We start from the raw sequence: 27,778 nt of genomic DNA on the forward strand, positions 1-27,778 counted from the left end.
GTCTGTCTGTCTGACAATTTGCTTTTATGCTTTCTTGGTCATCCTCTGGGTCCAGCCCATTTTCTTTTCTCAGCCCCGGCTGAGCTAGCTAGGTCTCTTGATTGACACCAGACCCAGGAGTAAGACTGGGAACAGAAGCCGTGCGCCCCTAAAGAGCTGGCTCCCCGATGTGGTTATGGAGACAGGTTCTCCCGCTAAGGCTCTCTCTGCAGGTGAAGGTCCCCAGCACAGACCTTAGGTATGACAACCCAACCGGAGAATCCAGGTTCTCTGGAGAATCCAGGAAACCTCTGCTTTCCCTGCCTTAGGGCGGAGCATTCTGGTCAAAAGCTCTCTCCTCTCACTCCAGGCCCTCCATGGTCTAGAGGGGATGGACAGAGCTGGGTAGAACCTGTTAGTCCTAGCTGACACACCTCGTATGATGGTGTCTGTGTCTCTCCTCATTTTCTGAGTCTTCTGCAGATACTTGCCACAGACAACCCCTTTCAGAAACCATAATGTGACACCAATGTATACTTCTGATTTTTTTCCTGGGCAGATACCAGAGTAAAAACATCTGAGGACTGAAGAAGGTGAAACCAAGTTTTTTCCTTTCAGCAAAGAGGTCAAGGAAGGTAGAGTTTTTCAGAGGCAAGAGAATTTAAAAGGAAATCATTGTTGGGCTGGAGGTGAGGCACAGCGGTAAACACTCGCCTAGGATGTGTGTGTGTGCCTCACGCGGGAGTTGGTTTGGCCCCAGGAGTGCAGTATTTATTGGCTTATTTGTTGCTCATGTTAAGTTATAAGGGCTTTTGAGAAAGCAATCAGGGGCCAGTGAGTGGATAAAGGTGCCTGCTGCCAAGCCTGACTTCCCGAGTTCAATCCCTGGCACCCATGTTGTAGAGCAAGAGACCCAACTCCTACAAGTTGTCCTATGGCCTCCATACGCACATACACAGTAAACACCACACACAGTAATTAACAAAATACAAAAAGAACACGGTGTTCTCTACTGCTTCCTCTACTCTGTGTGTGTTCAGATGTGTCCACTGGGCTTAGCTGGGGTGATGCTGCTCGCCTGTAACCTCCGGACTCAGGATGTGGAGTCAGGAAGACAGTCCCTCTCCCACTGGGTGACATAGTGAGTTCTAGGCCAGCCTGAGCATTCTCGGGAGACTTTATTAATTTTTTAATATATGCACATATATCTGGAGAGATGTCTCAGTGACTAGTATGCTTGCTGTGCAGACATGAGAGTCACAGTTTGGGTCTCTAGAACTCACGTAAAAGGCATTCCAGCCTTGGAAGATAGAAACGGGAGATCCCCAGAGTGAGCTAGTTAGAGAGGCCGGCCATATGGGTGAGCCAGTGTTTGATTGAGAGACCTTGCCCCAGTGAGTAAGGAGAAGGGCATTTGAGAATGATTCTAGACATCAAGCCTTGGCCACCATCTGCACATGAATGAACATGTTGGTGTGCCCCCACACATGTGCCCCATATATATAAACAGGCACATACACATCCACGCATGGCAAACACATATGAAAAACAGGAAAAGAAAGAAAAACGAGGCTTAGAAATGTTATCCTTTTAACACTTTTAACACCTCCTGGGATAGACCACTTTATCACCACCCCAGGCCACTTCAGTTTTGAAGGGCAGAGGGTTTGCATATATAATATTGGTTACAGAGAGAGAAATTGTCTCAACTTCCCTTTAATGAATGGATTTAAAACATCTCCTGTGTCTCTACACAGGAGATGTCCAAAGGACTCTAGATTGTAAAGGTAGAACTGTTGAAGAAAATGGATGAAACTTGGTGTTGGTTTTATTTATTTTTTGTGGTTTTCCCTTTCATGAATAACTCAGTACACCACATATGCATGCATACATGTATGCACACATGGGTGCATGTATGCACACATGCATGCATGCATGCATGTACACATGGATGCGTGTATGTACACATGGATGAATTTATGTACACATGTTCGCATGCATGCACAACAGTCAAGCTTCTCTATTTTTATTACACAAAGTAGCACTAATTGGGATTCAGAATTAAAACTTGAACAAAATATGCTTTGGTGACTTTTAAATTTTTATATGTATGGTTGTGCCTGCACGTGTGTGCATCATATGAGTGCAGTGCCCATGGAGGCCAGAAGAGGGCATTTGATCCCCTGGAACTGGAGTTACACATGGTTGTGAGCTACCACGTGAGTGCTGGGAATTGAACCCTGGTCCTCGGGAAGAGCAGCCAGTGCTCTAGACCCCTGAGCCCTCTCTCCAGCTTAACTGTTGTCATGGTCTATATATGGTTGAGAGGTTGGCATTGAACAGTAAGGAAAGGAAGAGACTTGGCACCATAAGTACCATTCTCTGCTTTCAGCCTAGTAACTGGTTGCTCACAGAGGATATAGAAGACACCCTTAACCAAACTGGGACTTATGATTCTACACAGCTGGCCACTGTCCTTCTGATATGTAGAGCAACTGAGGTAAATCATGACAGTTACTTCCACACCCAACAATGCAATCCTACCCAGTCCTCTTGATTCTCAGTGGAACCTGCAGGATAGACCTCAGCTGGCCAAAGCATTATACATATTTCATATATGCCCATATATGTTCGTTTTACATCTATGTCTGTTGCAACGGCACTACTGAGCCATCTTTAGCTACTGTGGTGTTAATTTTTATGAGAAATGCACGTGTTCTCGCCTGAAATGACGTGCGACTTTCACCTTGAACAATAACACAGCCCTTAGCAGCCGCTGGGATCCGTTCTCTATGCCGTGACATCAGGGCCCAGATTCCCATGCAGTCCTCTGAGCTGTGGCATTGGTGGAGAACGTAAGCTGATGGGGGAGGTACCGAATGGATCGGACTTTTTGCTACTGACAAGGAAAACCGAGATGGATCTAGGATAAAATCTACCCGATGCCTCTTTAGGGAGCATTTGTCTCTGTTCCTGGCCCCTTTGTATAGCTAGGTGGAGGTCTGATAGGTTTCACCACTAAATACAAGCCACGTTTCATGTCCTGTTAACCAGACTTTGAACCTTCTGTGACACAGAACCATAAGATGAAATGACACATGGGCAGGCTCCGTGGAGATCAGTTTCATTCAATTATAGAAGAGTTCATGGAAGGAGAACATGGGGTTTCGGGGCAAGGTATCCACTTGGTCAGAGTGACACTCCCCCCCTCCCATCAACCCAATTAATTCCGACGTCACATGAAAAGAAGCTGTTGGCGGCTGTAGGTCACTGGAGGGGTAGGCTCCTGAGGGTAGCTGGTGACAGGGCTAATGATGGATGGAGGTTAACCTGTGACCCTCAGAGAAACCAGTGTCTGGTTAAAAAAAAAACCTGCAGGAGACCCACTGCAGACACGGCCCTGTTCTTATGCATCGGCAGTCAGAACGGGATGAGGCTGGGGGATTTCTCTCTTGGTGAACATTTTATAAAGATGTAGGGAAGATGAGTAAGTTCAACAATCTGTGGATGGTATGAGTGATACGGTACCGGACCAGATCACCTTAAACATTGCCACATCACCTAATGTCCTTGCACTGTGACCCGGAGTACCTACAGATGGCTTTCACTGACTGGCAACTAAAGTGTGAATTGTGGCTACACAGGAATAACTTGACGACGGAGTGCTTCACCAGTATCCACAGGACCATAGATAGCTTCCCTCCCCACCACACACACACACACACACACACACACACACACACACACACAAACACACTCAAATGTGTGGATCTAAGTCAAATGACAGCTCTAAAAGAAGCCAGGGTAGAAGAGAGAAAAAAAAACATTTAAAAAGTAATATTGGGGCTGGGGATTTAGCTCAGTGGTAGAGCACTTACCTAGGAAGTGCAAGGCCCTGGGTTCGGTCCCCAGCTCCGAAAAAAAGAACCAAAAAAAAAAAAAAAGTAATATTATGACTTCTTGTGGGACTTGTTTGGTGTGAATATAATTCTCCACATGTGTGCTGTGGTAAGTTTGCATTATGCATTTAAATAACCTCTTTAAATGGTGTGTGTGTGTGTGTTTGTGTGTGTTACACACGCACACATGTGTGCATGCATATAAGTACCGATGCCTGCATATCATGGCACGAGTGTGGATGTCAAAGGACAACTTTTGGGACTTATTTCTCCTCCCACTAGGGTTTCAGGGAGAGAACTCGATTTATCAGATTTGTGTAAGCAAGTGCCTTCACCCACCAAGCTGTCACCCGGGCCTCCTTAGGTAACTTCTTGATTTGTGGCACAGAGAGTCACAGAGATGGGAAGGATACATGGCTATTTTACGTTTCTATAAATACGAAAAGTCGGTGTCCATTTTTTTTTTTTAGTCTAGTGATTTGAGGCTTTACCTAGAAATAGCAAAAACTTGCCAGAAACTGGTGACTTTTCTCCATGGGTTTAGTGTGACAAAAGGAGTTGAATGTAGGACTTTAAGGTGAACAGCAGGTCACTGGGCTTCCAAACTTTATACAAATTACATGTTTGCTTTCTGGTCAGCAGTTTTATAGACATTCGGGGCCTCCTCTGAACCCCGGAGAGCTAGATGCACAGCAGTTACCCTGGCTCTGAGATGCTCTGTGGGGGGAGTTCGCCCTCTGTAAACTCATGAGTCATCTGCCTCCATAAGGATTAGTCAGCACTGAGTCCCAGCTTCCTGCTCCCCCCCCCCCAAACAGACTTCAATCTGGGAATCCCAGCTAGGGAGGGGCTTTCCCTTCCTCTAAACTGAATGGAGAGTGGAATTAAAAACCTCCCCCATTTCTCCGTTACCTCCTGGCCCAGCACTTTAAACAGAGGGAGGCATCAGCAAGCTCATGTGCTCCGATGAGCAAAAGCCACAAATGGGGCCGGGGGTTAAGTGATGGAGCCGGTCCTCAGCATGCAATGAGACCTTGAGTTTCATCCCAGCACCCAAACTAAAGAGATAAATAAGGCCAGTTTGGAAGGAAAGACTTGGTATTTGGGGTTCACAGTTGGGACTTTATTTATTCTCTGTGTTTCGCATCTGCCGGTGAAACATGAACTCTAGCCTATCCTGGTCTTCCCGGGAGTGAGACGGGAAGGCTCGCTCACTGGTCTCCACCCAGTAATTAGAACTGTTGCATTTGTAACAGCTTCACAGCACCTGTAAACAGCGGAGCCGAGCTGTGACGTGCCTGCGAGTCAGACTTAGATCTAATCTATTCATTCCAGAGCCCCGGAGGACTTCGCCTCTCAGATACAAAGTTCAGGAGCTTCTAGAAATTTACACCTGTACCCCGTACTCACTCCAAATCTGCCCCCCACACTCCCCACTCACCCCAGCCATGAGGGTTCTTCCATAATTAGACTTATGGGATGCGGGCTTTTAATAAACTCCATCTTGAAGGGAGGAGCCTTCTTTTATTATGAATTGTATTTAATTGACCTCACGTAACCTCGAGAAATGGCTCATTGTCTTTGGCCTGATTTTTTTTGAAACACGATATTTGAATTATATTTAGATAAAGTGGCCATTTATCATGGAGGATTATGTCCTATTGAAAACGTAGTATGTGAAATGGAAAACAGATGTTTCACATCTGAACTAAATATGTCTACAAAGCTTTGAGTTTGAAACCAATTAATTAGAAGTTGGGCGTTCTGTTTTTGTTTGTTTTGGTTGAGACAAGGTTATTCTATGCAGTCCTGGCTGGTCGGCCTGGAGCTCACTGTGTAAAACAAGCCTGCCCCAAACTCACAGGGATCTGCCTGCTTCTTCTTGTGGAGTGCTGGGGTCGGAGGTGCATTGCCACCACGCCTGGCAGACACAAACAAACAAACAAACAAACAAAAAACCAACCTAAAATGAAACGGTAGTGGTTTTCTTAAGTCTGTCTACAACTGAACTGTCAGTGTGACTCAATGTTGTTAAAAGTTCCTGTTAAAATATACAAACCAACTGTAGATTGGCAGTACTGGTGACGGAACAGACGTGAGGATGGATTTCCCTAGTACAGTGTAAAACTTGTACATACATAGTGATGTTTCTAGATGAAGGGTAAGCTGTTTCTCTAAAATCAGCCTTCTAAAAATTGAAGGCAAAACCCAAATGTTAACTCCTGGAGAGCTGGGGGCTGGCTCAGTCAGGAAAACGCTGGTATACACGTGTGTGGCACCCTTCTCCCCACTGCTGTTTGTTTTTAAGATGTATTTTCTTTTGAAATATGTATATGGGTGGTGTGTGTTAGCATATGCATGCATGTGTACGTATATGTGTGTACATGTATGTGCTTGTATGTGTGTGCTCGTGCATGTGTATATGCGCATGTGTGTGTTTAAGTGAGGGTTCCTAAAGAGATCAGAGATGTCAGATCCCCTGGTGCTGGAGGTACAGGAGGTCGTGGGCCCCTCATGTACTGGGAACCCGCATGGCTCCTCTGTGAGAACTGTATGTGCTCTTAGTCTGAGTTTGTATGTAGCTGCGTGTTTTCAGTTCTTTAGGGTAGGTATCTGAGAGAGTAATTGCTGGAAAATCCTTCTAACCCATGCATGGGTTTTGAGTAGTTGCTGTACTGTTTTCCAAGATGGCTGTGTCTTTACAAAATCCTGTCAGTGGCGACTCAGTTTCTCATTTCCCTACCGGCTTATGTGACAACACAAAGTATCACCGTCCTCTTTGGATGTCCACCATCCTGGCAGTTTGGTCAAGTGGTTTCTCACTGGACTTTTGCTTTTTGTTTTCTTGCTGGCTAATGGCTTTCTTCATCTTTTCAAACTTTCTTTGGGAAAATGTCCCATTGTGAATTTTCCAAATGGGGGCTATCTGCCTTTTTTTTTTTCAGATGCTACAATAATGCACTTTTAATGGTAAAATTCTTGACAGCACAATGTCTATTTGGCAAATCTTCTGTTCAAGCATCCATCCAGTCACCTCTGGAAAAGGTGCACCCACTGCACTGTCCACTTGTCAGAGGAGCCCTTGAAATTCAGAAATGAAGGACCTGTTTGGAAATTTAAAAACTTCATTAGTGCAATCATTCACCCTCCATTACATTTAAACTATTCTTTGGGTCTTCCGTTCACTAGTCTCTATGGGGCTCATCTCAATTCCCTTGCTAAGAGGCCTAAGAAAAACTGGTTGCTCACCATACCCAGGGAACTGTATTTTTTCACTAAGTGGCACAGGACATGAAACCGTGGATTTGGCCTCAATCACTAGGACCAGCTTTCCATATGCTTCCTAATACTATACAATTCATGGAACACATAACAGCCAGATACATCACTATCTGCCTTTTTCTTCAGGAATTTCCTGGCTGGACCCCAGATGCTAAAGTACTTCTTTTTTTTTTTTTTTTTTTTTGGAGCTGGGGACCGAACCCAGGGCCTTGCGCTTCCTAGGCAAGCGCTCTACCACTGAGCTAAATCCCCAACCCCTGCCTTTTTATTATGCACAAGTATTTCAGCATGTGATGATGATAATAATGGTGATGGTGATGATGGTGATAGTGATTTAGACAGGGTCTCGCTGTGTAGACCAGGCTGGCCTGGAACTCCTAAGATCCACCTGCCTCTGCTGGGTTTAAAGTGCTGGGATTAAAGGTGTGCACCACCATGCCTAGCCTAAACAGGGGATTTCTAATTGCTTATCAGTAGCTGTGACCTCAGAGTCAAGGGTCACAGAGGTCAGAGGCTGGGAGAAGTTACTCAAGTGAGCCTCACCTTTGCTGATGCATATGTGGCCTGTTTGTGGCCACACTGGACCAGTTAGGGTCAGAGCCAGGTAGGGAGGTGGGTGGGTGACTGGATCACAGCAGAATGGGTGTTCATGCAGAATGGGTGTTTCATGATCTACACAGCTGTTGCTCAAAGGCAAGGACACCCTCTGAGAGATGCACTTTTAGACCAGGATCTCCATCATGGGAACACCACAAACTATGTGTGCAAAGCAGAGCATGCCATTGCTAGGCACCATCCCCCACTATGGGATAAACTTTCCGCTGTGGACAAAACCCTGGCATTCCATTGTGGATTGAAGCGCCTCCTTTAAAGAGAATAGTCTGTGTAATAGGGACTCGTGCTGCCATCTTGGAAGGGGAGCTGAATAACTCGTCATCAAGCTGCGTTCAACAGGATCGCTATTTAGATCACCAAAGGAGCAGTTGCCCTTGCAGGCCAAGGAGTTCACAGTTGTTCTTGAACCCCTGGTGTGAGTGCTGAGCCCCAAACCCTGGTCCCCTCTGAGAGCACTGAGTCATAGGGTTTCTTATCTGAATCTTGGACCCTTGCGAGGCTGTCCGGTCCCTAACGACCTCTGTGGGAGTTCACTCTTTTAAACCCATCACACAGCCTCGGAGAACCTTTGAAGGAGGCGCAGCCATTTGATCGTGGATTTGGTTTCACAATGAAGTCACGCATTGCTAGAGATGGACTGGCTCCTTCTGCTGAGGTCAAAGACGCGTCCCATTCTGCACAGCGATGTGAAGGCGAGGGTGGGAAGTGTCTCCCCGACCTTGGGCAGATGGGAAGGGAGATACAGGGCAGAGGAATAATGAGTGTGCGCAGGGGAGGTCAACACAGAGGTCAACACCAACTACCAGTGTTTTACAAGGGCAAATTCTCGGCTGCTTATTCATTTATTTTGAGAAAGGGTGTCACTGTATAGACCGGGCTGCCCTCAAACTCACAGAGATCCATTTGCTTCTGTTTCTCAAACATCGGGATTAAAGATGTACACCACTGTGCCAAGCCCAACTGGCTGGTATTTTCAGTGCTATTAGTTACAGCGGTCTACCATAATTAACATATAATATAACATGTAATGTATGATATATAATATAATGCATAATACATACCATAATAATATATATTATTTTATAATATTATATAAATTATCCTGCATCACGTATATATTACATATTATAATTATGGTTATAATGCTATATAGCTAAGTCCTAGTCTGAATTGAAATTTTCTATTATTATGTCAAATAATACTTTTCCTGGGGTTGGGGATTTAGCTCAGTGGTAGAGCGCTTGCCTAGCAAGCACAAGGCCCTGGGTTCAGTCCCCAGCTCTGAAAAAAAGAAAAAGAAAAAAAATAATACTTTTCCTGATGGGAAAAAAAGATGGATTTCTATGTTTTTCATCTCGCAGTTGGCTTTGGCGGCAAAGGATAAAAAAATTAAACATTTCTTTAAATCAGAGGTCAAGGCTATGGCGGCAAACAGTGGAAAGGTCTGACAGCCACCCAAGCTTTACAATGGGAATCAGTAGCACACAGTACACCACCCTTGGAAATGGGACGTCCTGTGGAGTTATTACCGAAACAGGCAGCCCAACTCTGAGCTACCGAGGGGGCCCCTGAGCACGGCTGTGTCTGCTGCAGGTGTCACTGATGGCGTAGGAAGGGTCTGATGGCAGCAGATGTGCAGAAGCCAGTACCTGACCCTTTATTACTCAGACATGGACGGTCACCTGCCTCAAATAAATGCTTTAAGGGCTAATGCTATTTCCTGGAATTATTAGAGATTTTTGTTTCCTTATTAGTTTTCCATTAAACTATAGCTGTTGGTTTCTGGAGAAGGAGGTCTCACTGTGTGGCCCAGTCTGGGCTGGCTTTGAACTCATAACCCTCGTGCTTCAGCTTCCCAAATGCTGGGAATATAGATAGGTACTATTGTGTCTGCTCCTGCTAGTCCTTAAGTGAGTCCTATTTCCTAGTTCCTAGAGAATGGTATTAAAGTGTTCAGCAGCTCAGAAATAGCGTTTTCTTATGGTTTTCCTTTCCTAAATACCTTTTGTATTATGTATATGGGCGTCTTGTCTGCACGCATGCCTGCACACCATGAGTGCCAGAAGAGGGTGCTGGATCCCCTGGAATTGGAGTTGCAGGTGGTTGCGGACCGCCTCGCAGGCGCTGAGAATCAAACCTGGGTCCTCTGCAAAAGCAGCCAGCGCTCTAACCACTGAGCCACCTCTCTAGCTCTCTCCCTTTCTAAACCGGCTAGGTAACCCAGTTTCTCATTTCACATGTAGAGTTCCCTGTTGCTAAGGGTAAACTGCAGAGTGGAAATTAATCTTCTTAGCGTTTGCACCCCCAAGCTTCCCAAGGAACCCCACTCTCCTCCGGAGTGTCTGGAGTGCTCAGGTGGTGTCCTGGTGGGAAGACGGCGCAGAGTGCAGAGAGAATACTGGAGGGTTTGTTTCTTAAGAGATCTTCTTAACGGCCTTGAAGTGCCAAGGTTCCCTTGACAAGAATCAAGACATTTAGCCATTCTAAGTTGCCCCTGAAAGAACTAATACAAATCGAATATTAACCTCGAGTCATGGAAAGCGGAGGTTTCTTCCCCGTGCACTCTCCTTCAGGGAAAGCTTGCTAATCTACCTAACTGCAGATGATTACAAGGGACGCCAGAATTCCCCACCGGAAGCTGAGCTGGATCCTTGCCAGCTCCGAGACAATTGCTCAATTAAATCACAAAGTTCCATGACTCGAGATGGGCAGAAACAATTCTGGCCCGGAATATTTTTAGGGTAGGTTTACAATCATTAGCGGTGGCTTTAGGAAAAGCTACTGTTCATGGGGGTCATCGCACCAGGAAACTCCAAAAAGATGAGTAAGAGACAAAATTTGTTCCTACCTACCCAAGTGGGTTGACTTCTATGTGGTTTGGGGGCAGAATAACTAGGTCTGTATGTTAGCGGCTCTTCTAGGCTCCGCCCAACAGTTACCTAGCAACAGCCAGTTAAGAGGCTGGCTTGCTATAAAAGGAGTTTGGCCTCCTCCCCCCTTCCTCCCTCCCTTTCTCTTTCCCGGTCCTCTCTCTCCCCTCTTCTTTCCCTCTGTTCATGTGTTCCCGGCCGGGTTCTTCCCTTCTTTCTCTCTCCCCTCTCTCTTTCTGTCCTTCTCTGACCTCTTCCCCTCTCTGCCTCTATTCCCTTCACAACCCCCTTCCCACGCTCCCAAATAAACTTTATTTTATACTAGACCCGTCATATGGCTGATACCTGGGGGGAGGAGGGGTGCCCCAGCCTGGGCCCACTAAGGTGCCTCCTCCTGCCACACCAAGCTGCCACATTCCAAAACATATCACTATATGCAACTGGTTTTGATTCATTTAAAGTCATAAGTACTCTGTCATTTCACCTAGGAGTAATATGACACAAGCAACCCTTACCAACTGAAGATACATTCTAAAATATTAATTTGACCACTAGCAATGTTTAGAAAATATAATGTTCACTTAGTATCTTCCCTTGCAATTATATATGCAAAAGAATATCTTATGACAGAAGCTATGCTGCGGGTGGGGGTGGGGCGGCATCTGCCACGTGGTAGGTGCTGAGTCAGCATCTTGTACAACACAGCCCTGACCCCGCACCCCCTTCATGGTGGTAGAGCTTGGATGAGGGGTAGCAAACCAAACGCACAGTTAGAAGGAGGAAAAAGAAGCTACCTCTGTACTACAGACTTGGGAAGAGTCCTGTATTCTCTGAGATGAAGAGAAACACTGGTGAACACAGTCAGCTATGGCCCTGGCATTTGACAGCAAGCCCTCACCTCACAGATCTGAGACCTGACAAGGGGTTCTAGAGCACTTCACATTGCTCCCTTAACTTCTACTGCGAAAACCCGTTTTCAAGTAGCAGATACTCTCTAAGACTGGCGACAAACATATCTATTCCTCCCAGACTCCTTCCCTCTCGGTCCCTTTGTCCCTTTTCTATCCTAGGGACCACTGTCCCTGACCCCCAGCCTTGCCCTGTACAGCTGTCATGAGTGGGAAGAAGGGAAAGGGGGAAGGGGGAGGGATAGAGGACAAACAGGGCGCTAGCCCCTTAGAGGCCACTCTGACAGCTGAGAGAGGCTCGACCTCTAACCTGTAGCTCAGAGTCATGTGACCTGGGGGGGCCAAATGGGAGTCAGATATCCAAGAGTAGCAAATCCAGCTGGCAGAGGAGAGAGAGAGGGGGGTGGGGTATCCAGGCTTGCATAATCCCTGGGCAGATGTCATTATCACATTGTATAAAGATAGGTGGATAAGATTGTAAGCCATTTCCATGTGCCTGAAGCACAGCCATCTGAAGTGGGCTTGACTGGTGTGGGCGAATAAGTCGGTTTTACTGTAGAAGGATTACGCAATACGCAGATTATGCAAAACAAGGCCCAGATTATGCAGGGCAAGAGGAGCAGCTTCTAAAACTGATTCTTGAGTCTAAAATTAGTTTTCCAAAGGAGGAAACAAGTTTAGAAAGAAAAATGACTCAGTGGCTGACCCCAGATATTGCTCCAGCTATGGGATGAGTGACACCCGGAAGCCACAACTGGGCACGGTGGTTCACATTTACAACCCTAACATTTGGGAGGTTGTCTTAGGGTTTCCATTGCTGTGACCATGGCAACTCTTATAAAGGACAAAATTTAACTGGGGCTGGCTTATAGTCTCAGAGGGTCAGTCCATTGTCATCGTGGCAGGAAGTGTGGCAGCATCCATGGTGCAGGAGGAGCTGAGAGTGCTATATCTTGAGCTAAGACTGTCTCCAAGGTAGCTAGGAGGAGTCTCTCAAAACCCACCCCTAAAGTGACATGCTTTCTTCAATAACGCCACACCTACTCCAACAAGACCACACCTACTCCAACAAGACCACACCTACTCTAACAAGGCCACACCTCCTAATAGTGCACTCCCTGTGCAAACTACAAACACATGACTCTATGGGGGCCATTCCTATTCAAACCACTACAGAGGTTCAGGTAAGAGGTTTGTCCAGGCCAGCCTGGACTAGTTAGTGAAACCCTGTCTCCAGGAAAAAAAGAAAGGCACAAAAAGACTAAGAGAAACTTGCATCTAGTGTATCCTCTTGTGACTAAAGAAAAAAAATTCATCTTTTAGAAGGCGCAGTAAACCATTTACAAATGACACATTTTAAAATGTTTTGTTTTATAGGATATTGTTCAGGGTCGAAGTTAAAAGGACCAGAACTGAGTTTAAAAGGCACCCAGCACGTCATGCAAGCGGGCCAGACTCTCTTTCTCAAGTGCAGGTGAGCGATGGTGTGGGTATGGGTGTAATAATCTACATTCCCAAGTCAAACTCCGTCCCTGACAGAAAGGTCACCTCTCAGAGTAGAAGGGAGGGGTGGCCTCAGTGGTCCCCAGGTTTAAGCTTCACATAGAGGATTTGTCCCGTGGAGGGGAGAGCTTTATTCATCTTGAAGGAACGGTACCCAGACATTGTCACACCTTTGTCCTGACCGTGGTCCCAAAGCTCCTTTGAAGATGTGGCTTGCTTGGAATGAAGCAAATGGACACTCCAGAGTAGGCCTCAGCATGAGGCTTCTGAGCTTGGTGCTGGGCCTGGCCTCAGCCTTGACTGTGCCTTCCTTTCTCATCTGCTTGCAGAGGGGAGGCAGCCCACTCCTGGTCTCTGCCTACTACAGTGAGCCAGGAGGACAAAAAGCTGAGCGTCACTAGATCGGCCTGTGGAAGGAATAACAGACAATTCTGCAGCACCTTGACCTTGAACATGGCGCAGGCCAACCACACGGGCCTCTACTCCTGCAGATACCTGCCTAAATCCACCTCGAAGGAAAAGAAAATGGAATCTGCAATCTACATATTTGTTAGTGGTAAGATTCCTGCCATCTGCCTTCTCTGTGTAGCAGTGGGTCGGAGATCTACTGCGCCTGGGCGAGAGCATGCTTTGCCTAGTAAATGTGGTACAGGTGGGCCGTGGCGAGCCAAGCCTGGATGCAGAAGCCCACAAAACAGACCATAATGCTTTGGGTTGGGTAGCTTCAACCAGCATTTTCTAGACCCAGGGAGTTCAGTGTTCCCTGTGGGAGGAGTCCTTGGCCTACTTAGTTGACTCCCATAATACCAGAGTAGAATCTGGCCATAGTTAGACTGAATGAGAGGGTAGGGCCAGAATTCCATGTGTGAATTATTGAGAAACTCAACGTAAGGTGCGAGAAGGTGGTCCCTTAGCACGGTGCATTCTCTTACATGTTAGGACTGCAAGATGTTTTGAGGGAGCTGGGAATAAATACAGGTCAGTGGTATGTTTAAATCACTGGGTACACACAAACACACATACACACACACACACACACACACACACACACACACACGCACGCATGCACACAGGTTACCAGAGTGTACAGTGTGCTTGACAGCTTTCTTTACTAAATTAATTGGTGTGGGACTGGAGAGAGAGCTCAGCCATTAAGGACACTTGCTACTCTTGCAGAGGGGCCCAGGTTCAAGACCCAGCACCTACATACGGGTACCTCTCTCTGTTACTACAGTTCTACAGGATCTGACACAGTCCTTAGGCACTGCACACACGTGGTACATCTACACACACGCAGACAAGCGCTGATACACATAAAATAGTATAAACCATTAATGATACTGAAGTAATAATTTACTAGGCGGAACGCTGTTACTGTCTCTCAAGATTCTCCGTACTGGGTTCAGTTGACTACAAATGTTAGTTCGCATGCACTCAGGAATATTAGAGATCTAAGAACAAGCGTATGATGGTGAGAAGGACAAAGGTGGAAATGGGTCCTTTCGGTCATAATCTTGCAGTGTTGTCTTTTCTGTCCTTGGAGAATGATCAAATGAAGTGATCTTCAGAGGGAGGCCTTCAGAAAGCGGACATTGGGAATAGAAACGATCTCTGAGAACAGTAGGCAAACTGCCTACTTTTGCTTCCCCTTGCTCAGTTCTTCCGAAACCCCTTAAAGATCATAACATGAAATTAATTTGCATTTCAATCAGAAACTCTGGGGGTGGGGGTGGGGTGGGAGGGGCAGGGCTGGAGAGATGGCTCAGTGGCTAAGAGCACTGGCTGTTGCTCTTCCTAAGGTCCCGGCTTCAATTCCCAGCAACCACATGGTGGCTCCCAACCAACTGTAATGTGATCTGATGTCTTCTTCTACCATTCAGGCAGAGCACTGACACAAACGAACAAACAATAAATAATCAAATAGATACTTAAAAAAAAAAAGCAACCAGCCATGAGCCTCAATAAAAATACCCATTGTGAGTGTACCTCCTGGCAGGATAGATAGAGCCTTGTCTATAGATTCCTGAGCAGAGTGTGTAATTAATGAAGGGACAGTCATCAGCTGCATGATATTAGCAGTGACCTCTTTCTAGCTATTGTCAGTTGGAATTTTCCTTCCCAGCACTGATGCTGTGCCCAGGACCTTATGCACTCCATCAAGATCACTGCCTGAGTTGCGTCCCTTTCTATTTAAGGCTCTCCGTGAGTTGCCTGTCTGCCCTTGAGCTCACAGCGTAGCCCTGACAGGCCTCAAGCGTTATGACCCTCCCCTTCAGCCTCTGAAATAGCAGTGGTTAGGGAGTGAGCCACACTGTGCCTGGCTGTCAGCCTGAACCGGACAGAACTACTTTTATGTCCCCGATCCTCCAATTCTGTTTCTACACTTTGCCTTCTTCCAGGGTCAGCTCACTCTAGGGTCTAGCCTGCCTCTAGTTTGTATTATAGGGTGCACACTTAAAGCTCAGAGTAGCTGTGCCCAGGGAGCTACAGGTGAGGCCACCTTCTTCTACAGGAAACGATGTGGCTGGGAAAGGTGTAGATTGAGCCTCCCAGGCCGAGGGGGTTGCAGACACAGTGCCCACTGGCGTAACAAGCTTTGTGCTGTCTTTTTCTGGTTCTGTAGAGCGTATCCTATGGGATATGTTCTCCTTCTGGCAGTAGTCAGGAAGTCCTTTGCAGTAGGTCCTGGACTTGCACTGTCTCTTTGAGGAAGTGGGAGGGATAAAAGCATCCACATTGAGGCTCGCCACCAGTCTTCCTCCCATGGGTTTCAGAGAGACTGGCTTGCAAGCTGAAAATATCATCAACACCACTACCATCATCATCATCATCATCATCATCACCATCATCATCACCATCACGTCTAAGTCCCTAATAAAACAATATTTTGGTATTTTCCCTTTAACTCTTACACCATTCAGTAGATCTCACAAGTTCATGGGATCAATGCTTCTAAAGTAAACCTTCCACTCCTGCCATTTCGTCACTGAAGAGAACCTTGGTTACTCACAGCCATTCTCATTTCAACTATAAAACAGGGCAGAGCCAGCAAAAAGCCATGCTCTGCCCTGAAGGTCAAGCAGCTGGCTACCTCAGGTGCCAGGAGGGGAAGGTCCAGATGTGTCGTGAGTGCTTTTGTCTGCCCTTTGGTCAGCTCTGTTAAGTCCTGAGACATAGCCAGAGTCATCTGTTCGACTGAGAAATGAACCGCTTAACACCCTCTGTGTGTAAGGAACACGGCGTTAAAAACGACCCTGTAGATAAATGATGGCTTAGTCGGAATATGTGCCAAGACTGATAGCCGATGTCTGCCTTGAGATTGGTGCGGAAACAGTAGCCACCTCCTCAGGGATCGTCCACCTACTTTATTGTCTTTCTAATTAGTCTCTCAGGACCTTCTTAAAGCCAAGGCGGTGATCTCCTGAACAGATGGAACTCTCCCGAGTTTTCAAAAATTCTCTTCTGAGAAAATCGGGCTTCGTCTCCCATTTTTTGCTGACTGCTCTCGTGGCAGTGTGTTTTAGTTGCAGGACACAACGCTTGTCTCTCTCTCTCTCTGATAGCGCAGATTATCTCTAAGGTTAATGGATTCCAACCGTCTTCACCACACGCTAACTGTCCAACACTATCTTCCGGTAGCCGTGAGCATCCGTAAATGTGTTAGCATTTCATTTTAGGGGTGTATAGAGACGAGAAACCTTGTATAAGTGTATTTTGGAAGGCAGCTGAGAGTCTCCCGGGGAGGAAAAGAGCCAGGTGTGTACAGCTTCTCCTACTTACTGCTGAATGCAGCGCGTGAACTAGCAAGCCAGTGTTTAGGACACTGTGGGGTGCCCGCTGTTTCCCAGGAAGTGGCCAGCTGAGTTCTGGTGTAGACAGAGCATCTGATAGCATACAGAATACCAGTTGTCACCACTCTGACACCGCAGCCATCCACCAAGCCTCCATCGGAATCCAGCCTTCAGGTAATTTAAGTATTCGAGTGTTGAACTACCTCGGTTGACTACTAAAGTGGCTGGCTGAAAAGCTTCATGAATATAACTTCTCACACCTGTTAAATTTTCCTTTCAGGGAGCAAACAAATGGCTGTGTTTATAGGGTACCGTTTACCCCACCCCTAACCCTGTTACTCCTGTTACTCCACTGTTCTCTAACAAGGGAATTCCCTCCCAATGGGCTTTTCAGAAAGCAATGGGACTCCTGCAGTCGCAGGATTACAGGGCGGTCTTAACCACCTCTGTCTCCTCTATTTCGGTGGTGGGGCCAGACTGAGGCAGGGAAGCCACTTAAGGCCTGGTGTGTCCCTCACAGAGGACAGGTGGTGTTTTTAGCTCCCAGTAGAAGCTACCTGAAGGAGAGAACTGCTAAGTTTGAGGAACTCAATCAGCCTTGATGACTGGACAGGGAAGAGACACTCTGGGTCTGTCAGAGAAGTTAGGCAGCTTGCTCTGGGTCATAGCCACACAGAGTCTTCCCTGGTAAATGACACTGGTGTAAGCCATCCCCTTGGATAGACTCTTGACACTGCCTGGGCAAGGCATTTGACTGTGAATTGCTGATAAAGTAGAATGCTCAAAGAAAAAAATGTAGCTATGGAATTTTGGCTCACAAAGAACTGAAACCTCGCAATGCCCCTCTTGGTTGCTCCTCCTTACAAACCGTTCCCAGAGCTGTGCTAATGTTCTGGCTATCTGTGCCGGACGGAGAAGATTGTGTTCACACTCAGGTGCACTGGGGCAAGGATTTGACTATAGGACCTTTCTAGAAGTCGAAGGATTTCTTACGAGTTTTGAGTGGACAATAGGAAACCGACCCACAGAGTGTTCTGCACATGCTGTGCCCCAGTGTGTGTGGAGGTCAGAGGACAACTTTGCGAATTGCTTCTTTTCCTTCCACCGTGCTTTCCTGGGGTCACACTCAAGCCATGTCACCAGGCCCAGGCCTAGGCTTCTCTTGGCAGGAATCTGTCTACAGATATTGGTGGCGACATACTCTATGTAAGACCCTGTGGTTTGTTCTGTATGGAGTCCAGAAGACCACGGGGTACAGAATCGTATAACTTTGAAATTCATTAGTTACTCTGTAGCTCACAGTGCCAGTTTGTAAGCCTTTGTAGGATTATAGCCACTTTCCTTTTATTTATTTTTTTTTAAAAACTGGGGGGGTTGGGGATTTAGCTCAGTGGTAGAGCGCTTGCCTAGGAAGCGCAAGGCCCTGGGTTCGGTCCCCAGCTCCGAAAAAAAGAACAAAAAAAAAAAAAAGAAAAGAAAACTGGGTTCATTTATTTAGAAGTGGTAAATTTGAAATATATATATATACACATATATACATGTACATATATACATATATATATATAATATATATATAAATCCATGGAATTAGAACACTTATGAATGAATGCATAAATGAGCATGGTATTTCAAATTTAGAATATATTTTTTTTCTTTATTAACTTGAGTATTTCTTATTTACATTCCGATTGTTGTTCCCTTTCCTGGTTTCCAGGCCAGCATCCCCCTAACCACTCCCCCTCCCCTTCTATATGGGCTTCCCCTACCCATCCTCCCCCCATTACCACCCTCCCCCCAACAATCTCGTTCACTGGGGGTTCAGTCTTGGCAGGACCAAAGGCTTCCCCTTCCACTGGTGCCCTTACTAGTCTATTCATTGTTACCTATACAGTTGGAGCCCAGGGTCAGTCCATGCATAGTCTTTGGGTAGTGGCTTAGTCCCTGGAAGCTCTGGTTGGTTGGCATTGTTGTTCATATGGGGTCTCAAGCCCCTTCAAGCTCTTTCAGTCCTTTCTCTGATTCCTTCAACGGGGGTCCCGTTCTCAGTTCAGTGCCACTTTCCTTTTACTATTGCTGTCACTGTCATGGTTCAGAAGCAGTCTCTCTAGGTAATAAAGAGGACCGCTCTGCCTGTCCTTACTAAGACCCCAGTTAGTGCTCTGTCTCGTCCTTCAGGGGGACCTGTTGTGGAGTTTTGTTCCAAGGGTTGTCTCTGGTTCCTGCCACACTTGTCACTTTGACCCACTGGTCAGAAGCAGCAGGTACTGATGGGTTGGGCGGGTTTTGTCTCTCATGGCTCCATGAGCACCCCAGGGTGAGCTATGTCTGCCTCAGGACTTCATGCAGAGCCTACATGAGTTTCTGAAGACGGCAGTAGTCAAAGACTGAACTGCATCTGGAAAATTCTACCTCAAACGGGTGTTCTGCAGAGTTCCTTCTGGCCTGTCTGCAAACAGCTCCATCAAAAAAACAAAAACAAACAAACAAAAAAACCCAAAAAATGCAAGTTTTGCTGGACTTGCTTCATTTTGATGAAATTTTTAAAGAAGAGAAACAAAGATTTCTATCATTTATAATAAGGACAATATCATTTGGAATCATGGGTTTCTCACCTCCCTTGGAAAACAGGACCGTGTATATCCTGGCCGTGCACTCCTGTAGGGCTGAAGCATGAAGGAGATTATCTATTCTATCCATCACTCAATGGTGGCTGACCAGGACCACACGGCCCCAGTTCAGAGAGGAGTGGCTTAACTCAGTCACTTTCCTTTTCAGTGACACAAAACTTTGATAAAGACACTCTGGATGTCTGTAGCCTGTGTCTTCAAGAAGCATTTGTGTCATTAAGCTCCAGAGGACCTCACCCCGGGTGCAGGCATGCCCACATGTGACTAGGGTGGAAGTCACTCTGGCTGCCGCCATTCTCGGCAGACTTTCCATTCCTCTAGACTGTTCCTTAGGTTGCCGTCTTTCCCGCTGCCAGATGTTCAGGCTGTCACTCAGTGAGAGAGAGCAATCCCTGGTGTTTGCTAGACTGCGTGTCTGAGAGATCTGGCACATGTCCTCCAGGCCACATCGACACGCCTTGCTGACAGTGCCGTATGTGTGTATCAGCAGGCGTTTTAGCAGAATTACACGCGCACTCAAAATTCATCAACACGAACGTAGTGTTGAATGAGCCGCTCGGACACAGCCTGTGGTTTTGAAGTTGATGGCTGGGGATAGAATTGTGAAATCTTCAGTTGGCAGTGGAGTCCAAAACAGTGCAATCGGCAGTGTGCTATTGGCCATACGGTCAAGACGTAAAACGTAATGGATTGAAACTTCATGAAATTTTGTTTGGCGTTTTTTGTTGTTGTTGTTGGTGGTGGTTTTTGAGACAGGATTTCTCTGTGTATCCCTGGACGCCTTAGAATTTGCTCTGTAGGGCCAGGCTAGCCTCAAACTCAGAGATCCACCTGCCTCTGCTTCCCAAAAGGTGTGCATCAAGCAATCTTTTAAGCAAAATGACCAAGGGGACTTTCTTAAAAGACATTCCTGGATTGTTCCAGAGTCAATACCATGAGCCACAATTCCCAAGCCTTCTTGCCCACCAATGCCGGGCTTCCTCCAAGCTGTGAGACAATCAAAGAGGATTACGGGGTGACTGAGCTGGGGGAACCCAACAACTCAGCTGTTGTGACGACCACCGTGATCAACATGCCCAGAGAGGTCTCTGCCTGACCCTGTGGTCTGGTCCCTGTTCACTGCACTCTTCTTCAACGCCTGCTGCCTGGGCTTCATTGCCTGTGCCTACTCTGTGAAGTCCAGGGACAGGAAGATGGTGGGCGATGTGACTGGAGCCCAGGCCTATGCCTCTATTGCCCAGTGCCCGGACTTCAGCTCCCTGATCTTCAGCGTCCTGCATCATCGTTTTCTCTACCACCTCTGTGGTAGCCTTTTAGTCATTTTCACAAAGAACACCACATTCGGATTCTAGCTGCCCTGTGTTCCACGGTCCACATCCGGCCCTCTCCTGAGGCTGAGGCCTTGACCCTTTACCCTGTGTGTATGCAAGTGTTACCTTCACATACCTGTCCACAGTGGAGTCAATAAAGTACACTTGGTGGCAACTCTGAAAAAAAAAAAAAGGCATTCCCTTAGGCGGAAAAGGCTTTAGGTGTCTGACATTTCGTAGCTTTGACACTCCTGATGGACCACCTGCCTCATCTAGAGATGTAAGGGCAGCAGTCTGTGTGGGTCCTTACAGCCCGTGGGGTGCTGACCCCCCTTTACCGTGGGATCTATTTGTTTCTCCCATCGGGTGCATCTTTCCTGAGCTACACGGAGCTGTGCGGCTGGCTGTGGTAGTCAGTGCCCATGGTGCCTTCCTTTTCGACGTCGGTTAATAAGTGGCCGTTGAAACGGCACCTCCTGGGCTTCTGTATTGGCTTTGAACTCCTGCTATGACTTTTGCTAGGTCTTCAGCCTTGTGCAAAGTGATTGGAGGAATAATGGCTGACAGTACGGGGGATCTTATTCTCTGTTTCAACAGATACCTAGGAAGGAGCCACACCTTCTGTTTCGTGTGCGCATGTGTATGTCTGTGAGAGGGTGTGCATGAAGAGGGTGTTGGCCCCCAGAAGCTGGAGTGACAGGCGGTTGTGAGACGCCTGATATGAATGCTGGGCTCCTCACTCCTCTCTCCAGCACCATTTAGGGGTTTTTTGGTTTTGTTTTGTTTGTTTGTTTGTTTGTTTTGTTTTGTTTTTTCTTTTTCTTTTTTTCGGAGCTGGGGACCGAACCCAGGGCCTTGTGCTTCCTAGGCAAGCGCTCTACCACTGAGCTAAATCCCCAACCCCTTTTGTTTTGTTTTTAATGACTTTACTCATAGCTTACACAAAGGTTCTCACCAAAGTTGATTTGAAGAAACAGGGACCTTCAGAGTAACTTCTGCCCCCACACGGAAGCTACCACCCATGTTCACACCTCTGTCAGCTGGTACAGCAGAGGAGCCCACATTTACCATCGTAATCAACCAAATGTGTAGGTAACCTGTTTACGTTAGGGTGAGGGGGCCTCACAGTGCAACCTAGGCTCTCCTGAAGCTATGTGGACCTGGCCGGCCTTGAACTTGTGGAGATTCACTTGCCCCTGTCTCCTGAATGCTCTGGATTCAACCCTATGATGCCGTGTCTGGCTTAGGGTTCGCCTTGATGTTGTATAATCTTGAATTTAGAGTAACACACGACGGCACATATCTATCATCTTGCTGTCGTGCAGGCTGATTTTGCCTCCCTAAAAATCCTGTGCCCCACCTAGTCACCCCTCCCCATACAAGAAACCACTGATCCGGGTTGGGGATTTAGCTCAGCGGTAGAGCGCTTGCCTAGCAAGCGCAAGGGCCTGGGTTCGATCCCCAGCTCTGAAAAAAAAAAAAAAAAAAGAAACCATTGATCCTTCCTTCCTCATTTGTATAGTTTTCCTTCACCAGTATTTATGTGCATGTATCATACAGTGTCTATTATAGCGTCTTTCCTTTTGTAATGTCTCAGATTCCTCCATGTTCATGGAATGGCACGCCCCTTTAATCCCAGCATTGGGGAGCCAGAGGCAGGCACATCTATGAGTCTGAGGCCAGCCTAGTAGAAAATGCCAAGCCAGCCAAGGCTACATAGAGAGACCCTGCCCCAAACAAACACACACAAAACAAAAAATTCTTCCATGTTTTCTTATAACTTGATATTTCTTTCCTTCCCTCGTCTTCCTCCTTCATAGTCCTCCTCCTCCTTCTTAATGCTTCTCCTCCTTAGTGCTCCTCCTCCTCCCCCCACCCCCGCTTCTGTCTCATGTGTCCCAGGCAGTCTTTAGCTTTGCTCTGTGAGGATGACCTGAGATTACATGCCCCAACACACATGGTTTATGCAGATCTGGGCATTAAACCCAGGGCTTCATGCACGTGAAGGAAATACTTTACTTCCTGAGCTAAATCCCCAGACCTGCATTTCTTTAGCACTAAATATATTCTATTGTCTGAAGGTACCATATTGCCCCTTCACCTACTGAAGAAGGTCTTGGTTGCTCTTTAGCCTTGGCAATCATGACTAAGGATGCTATGAATACCCATGGCCACAGCTCTCTACTCTTCAGGGAAACAGCAGGACGTGTGATTGCATGCTAGCAGTATGATTGTTTTGTGAGAAATGGCCAAGCCACCTTCCAGAGCGTCTGTCATGGTCACACCATCTTCCATCCCCACCAGCGATGGATAGAGTTCCGGGTACTCTAATGCCTCACCAGCATCCGATGTCGTCTGTGTTCTGGGTTTGCGCCATCCTCACTGATGGACGGTGATATCTTACTGTTTCAATGCAATCTTCCCGGTGGTATGATGTGAAACACATGTATTCTTTGGTGGGATGTTAGAATCACTGGACCACTTTTTATTCTTTAATCCTTCATTTTTTGATCTTTAGCAGAGGGTCCTCATTTTATGCTTAAGACTGTGACCCATTCTGAGATAATTTTTGCAATCTTGTGTTTATATTCTTTTTTTTTTTATTGTATGTGTCTTTTCAACAAATGCTTCTAGAACAAGTAGACATCCATTTGCAAAGGACAGTTTTTAAAATGAGTGTAGGGGCTGGAGAGATGACCTGGCCGTTAAAAGCACTTGCTGCTCTTGCAGAGGACCTGGGTTTTAGCCCCAGCATCCACAAGGTTACTCACAATCATTCATAACCCCAGTTCCAGTGGATCTGACGCCCTCTACTGGCCACCATAGGTACCGCAAGCACATGGTGCACATACATACATGCACCACACACATAAACTAAAACATAAATAAGAAGTCGAAGCTTGGCTGGAAAAGAGGGCACATGAGTGGCGTGGGTACATCTACCCCTTGCTTATACGAAAGGAAACGAGGCTTTGTCTTCAGAATGCTGATGGCAGAATGCCTGAGTAGGAAGTCGGGCCACAGACTGCACTGTGAGGTCAGGGAGCACTTTTTTTTTTTTTTTTTTTGGTTCTTTTTTTCGGAGCTGGGGACCGAACCCAGGGCCTTGCTCTTCCTAGGCAAGCGCTCTACCACTGAGCTAAATCCCCAACCCCAGGGAGCACTTTTTAACATTGAGAGCTATCTAGGAGTGGCGTGAGCTGTCTTGGGACATGTAGACTCCACATGTGCAGGCATTCAGGACAAGGCAAGTGCTCATGGAATGGCCAGATGCTTCCCTGAGTACTCAGGGCCTTTCTCATGCTGAGATATTCCTGTCATTTCTGGCTATTTTTCTCAGGTCCCTTTCCAACCCAGCAAGACAAACTCCATTGCATTTTCTATTTCCGACAGGCCAGTGTGTCAAAGCCAGTCACTTATGCTCTCTAAATATCTGTTATATATTGAGCTTCTTGTCCAAGAATGGAAATTATCAGGTAAGCCTCAGGCCCGTGTCTGGTTCCCTGTGAAGTCTCTAACTGTTTCAACTCCTCCTTCCTCAGCATCTGGCTCGCCCTTCCCCAGACTTAACCATGCAAGGTTACCAGCTGAAGCCTGCAGATCGGGCTCAGGCCAGATTCCCAAGTGCAGGCTTTCTGCCGCCAGTACTTAATAATTGGAAGAGTTAAAAATCTGATTTCCGGGGTTGGGGATTTAGCTCAGTGGTAGAGCGCTTGCCTAGCAAGGGCAAGGCCCTGGGTTCGGTCCCCAGCTCCAAAAAAAAAAAAAAAAAAAATCTGATTTCCTAGGTAGTTTAAAAGTTAGGCTGGGTGGTGATAGTGAGTGGTGCTTGCCTTTAATCCCAGCATTTAGAAGGCAGAGGAAGTCAGATCTCTGCGAGTTCAAAACCAGCCTGGTCTAAAGAACGAGCTGTAGGGCTACATGGAAAAACCGCATCTCCAACATTTGCCCATGTTCTCTCTTGGCACTTCTCAGCAGTTGTGCATTAGAGCCGACTTCTTTGGACGCAGCCACCACACCCACTGTCTAGAGGCCTGTTCTTCTGTTTGTTTTCTCTCTTTGCCAAGCCCTAGAGAAGTGTCAGTGGTATCTAGTGTGAACTTTTCGAATGAGTGCCAAACTGAGCAGACATCCGACAACAGAATAGAAGTGTCTGCCCTGCCTGCTGGCAGAGCGTTAAGAAGGGATCCAGGGAACGGAGCTTGGTTCTAACCATGAGCCGGCGGCCTGTTATTATATACTGCCTGTCAGACTCTTCCGGGGTTATGGTTTCTCCCACTGGGTATAGATGATGGCAAAGTGTAATGACTTTCCCCCCACTCCCACCCCCACCCCCACCCCGCCGGGTGACACAGGTGTGTCAGGGCCAGATTTTGGTGTGAGAGACAGACAGGAAACCTGATTTCCATTTTGACTTCCCCATTCCTGGGCTTGTGGAAGGTCCTTCGTTTCCTGTGGGTCTCAGTTCCCTTGTCTGTTCAAGAGAGGCCACACTGAAGAGTCTGTCATACTCCTGGGAGGTTTTATGGGTTCATGTGTCCAAGGCAAACAGCAATAGTAAAATAGGGAAATGCCTCTAATCTTGGAGTAGGAAAGTTATAGCATCTCTCTCCTTCATCCTTCGTCTTTCTGTCTTTCTGTCTTTCTGTCTTTCTCCATCCCCACTCCTGCCTGCCTTCCCTCTGAGGTATGGCTCAGATGTCTGGCCAGCAGGACACAGGGATGGGCCAGCCTGTTTTGTGTGAGTACCTGGGAGGTGGAAGGCCCACCCCGTACCTAGCATTCATGCTCACTGAGACCCTCAATAAGTCAACTTAGTTTGTATCTGCACATTAAAAAAAAATTATACAGGTCTCATTTCCCCCTTCAGGGCAGAATTTAGATTTTAATTCCAGGAAGGAATGATCCTGCCATATGAGGTGTGTTGTGAACCAAGCTCCTAAGAACTGAGCATCCTGACATTGTGTTTGTGCAGAGTCGAATGTATCAAGCACGTGTCAAACTGCCTGGGCGAATGTCTTCTCCATCGGGCTATGTTGATACAGATGATGATCCTGTTTCCCTGTTAGGAGAGGGGCCATAGGAGATCAGGCTGAGCCACTGTCTCTGGCCTCTTCTTTCTCTTCTGCTGCTGTTCAGTCCTCTGCTGAAAGGGAAGCACCAGGAAGCCAAACAGCTAGGCTGAACACTGAAGATAGATGGTTAAGAAAGGCCTTCTCAGGGACATGTGGAACCACTGCAGAAAAGCACGTAGCGAAGAAAGGCCTTCTCAGGGTCATGTACCTCTTACTTTGTAGCACACAAATAATGGATTACTAATATTAGGATTTTTCCCCCTTCTTTACAATGGGATCTTGGGTGGGAAATATAATGATGCTTGTCTGTCCCCTGCTCTGTCAGAAGTGTCTTGTGTAAGGTATCTGTCTTATTGGCAGAAACTGGCTAGTGGTATTGTTGAATATAACCAGTTGAATGTGGAGGGTTCCCTCAAGCTCCTACATTTGAATGCTTGGCTCTTCTCTGGTGGTACTGAGAGGCTAGGCTCACTTGATGACTATGGGCCACTAGGGACAGACCTTGAAGATTATGGCCCAGCTTCCCTTCTGAAGCAGACTTCTTTGTCAACACCACGTGAGAAGCTTTGGCATACGTTCAGCAATCTACCTTCTAGCTGACATTTAGGTCATTTCTGCTTTCTGGCTTTTTTTTATGTTTGCTTGGTTTTTGGTTTTTGAGACAGGGTCCCTCTACATAGCCCCGGTTGTCCAGGAACTCACTATGTAGACCATGTTGACCTCAAACGCACAAGGATGCAACTGCCCCTGTGTCCTGAGTGTGGGGACTAAATGCGGGCCACCACCACACCCAGCATATGGTTACTTTTAATGATGCTTCAATAAATGCTCCATAGGAGCTTTGTGGGGCTATAAACACCACTGTCTTGAGTGTGCACGTATATGTAGAATTGCTGGTGGTAAGGCAACTAACTCTATGTTTGAACTTTTGGGGAAATATCCATTTGTCGTTGTTGTCATTGTCGGTTTTGTTTTTAGTGTGGCTGTGGCATTTCACATTTCCAGCTGCAGTTGTTCCTCGTTGTTGCCAACATTTGTTACTATGTGCTTTGCACATAGCCATTCCAGGCGGCATGAAGTGGTATCTCATGGCTTCCATTAGTGTTTTCCTGATAGCTCGTGACCTTGGATGACTTCTCATGTTTTGATTGAGTCCTTTGTATCTCATCTCGGGAGAAATACCAATTCTAATCTTCTTGTGTTGGTTTTTTTTATTGTGGGTTCCCCCCACCCCCAAGACAGGGTTTCTCTGTGTAGTCCTGACTGTCCTGGACCTCACTCTGTAGACCAGTTTGGCCTCAAACTCGGAGAGCTACCTGGCTTTGGGTAGCTAGCCTTGTTTTTAACTTATGTCCACATGTGTCTGTGTGCATGTGTATCACCTCTATGGGGTGCTGGCAGAGGCCAGAAGAGGGTGTCAGGTTCCCTGGAGGTAGAGTTACTTGGGGTTGTCAGCCATCTGATGTGGGTGCTAAGAACCAAAGTTGGCTCTTTTGCAAGAGCAGCCAGTGCTGCTAAGTCATCTTTCCAGCTCCATCCTTCTTCACTCTTAAATGAGTTTTTATCTTTGTGATTGAGTTGTAAGAGATTTTGTATTATTATTTATATAATTATGTCATAAATATTTTATATATTCTGTATCTAAGTTTGTTTATTATAAACATGTTATATACTGCTAAAAATGTAGTCAGGATTAAATATAAGTGTATTTTTTGCATTCTAGATACGAGTGCCTTAGCAGATACAGATATTTTCCTCACCCATTTCTTTGTTTCTAGTTACTGGTGTATGATCATATTTCTTAATGCTGCCTTATACTTCTGTGAAGTCTGTTTTAATATCTCACTTCCGTTTATATGTCTGTGAGGTCTGTTCTAATGTCTCACTTCTGTTTATATGTCTGTGAGATTTGTTCTAAT

At 46.5% G+C, this 27,778-nt stretch overlaps 1 protein-coding gene and 1 pseudogene across 4 annotated transcripts in view; both read left to right on the forward strand.

Moving 5' to 3' along the window:
- Flt1 (Fms related receptor tyrosine kinase 1) overlaps positions 1-27,778 on the forward strand; it is a 173,375-nt gene that overhangs the window by 14,441 nt on the left and 131,156 nt on the right. For all 4 annotated transcript variants that reach the window (XM_087579212.1, XM_087579213.1, NM_019306.2 and 1 more), the window contains 2 exon segments: positions 12,931-13,027; positions 13,386-13,612. In XM_087579212.1, the coding sequence (XP_087435338.1) occupies positions 12,931-13,027; positions 13,386-13,612 (324 nt within the window).
- LOC134481311 (interferon-induced transmembrane protein 2-like) lies at positions 20,387-20,866 on the forward strand (annotated as a pseudogene).

The sequence above is a fragment of the Rattus norvegicus genome, chromosome 12 (assembly GCF_021556685.1).
Source record: "Rattus norvegicus strain SHRSP/BbbUtx chromosome 12, alternate assembly SHRSP_T2T, whole genome shotgun sequence".
Lineage (NCBI taxonomy): Eukaryota > Metazoa > Chordata > Mammalia > Rodentia > Muridae > Rattus > Rattus norvegicus.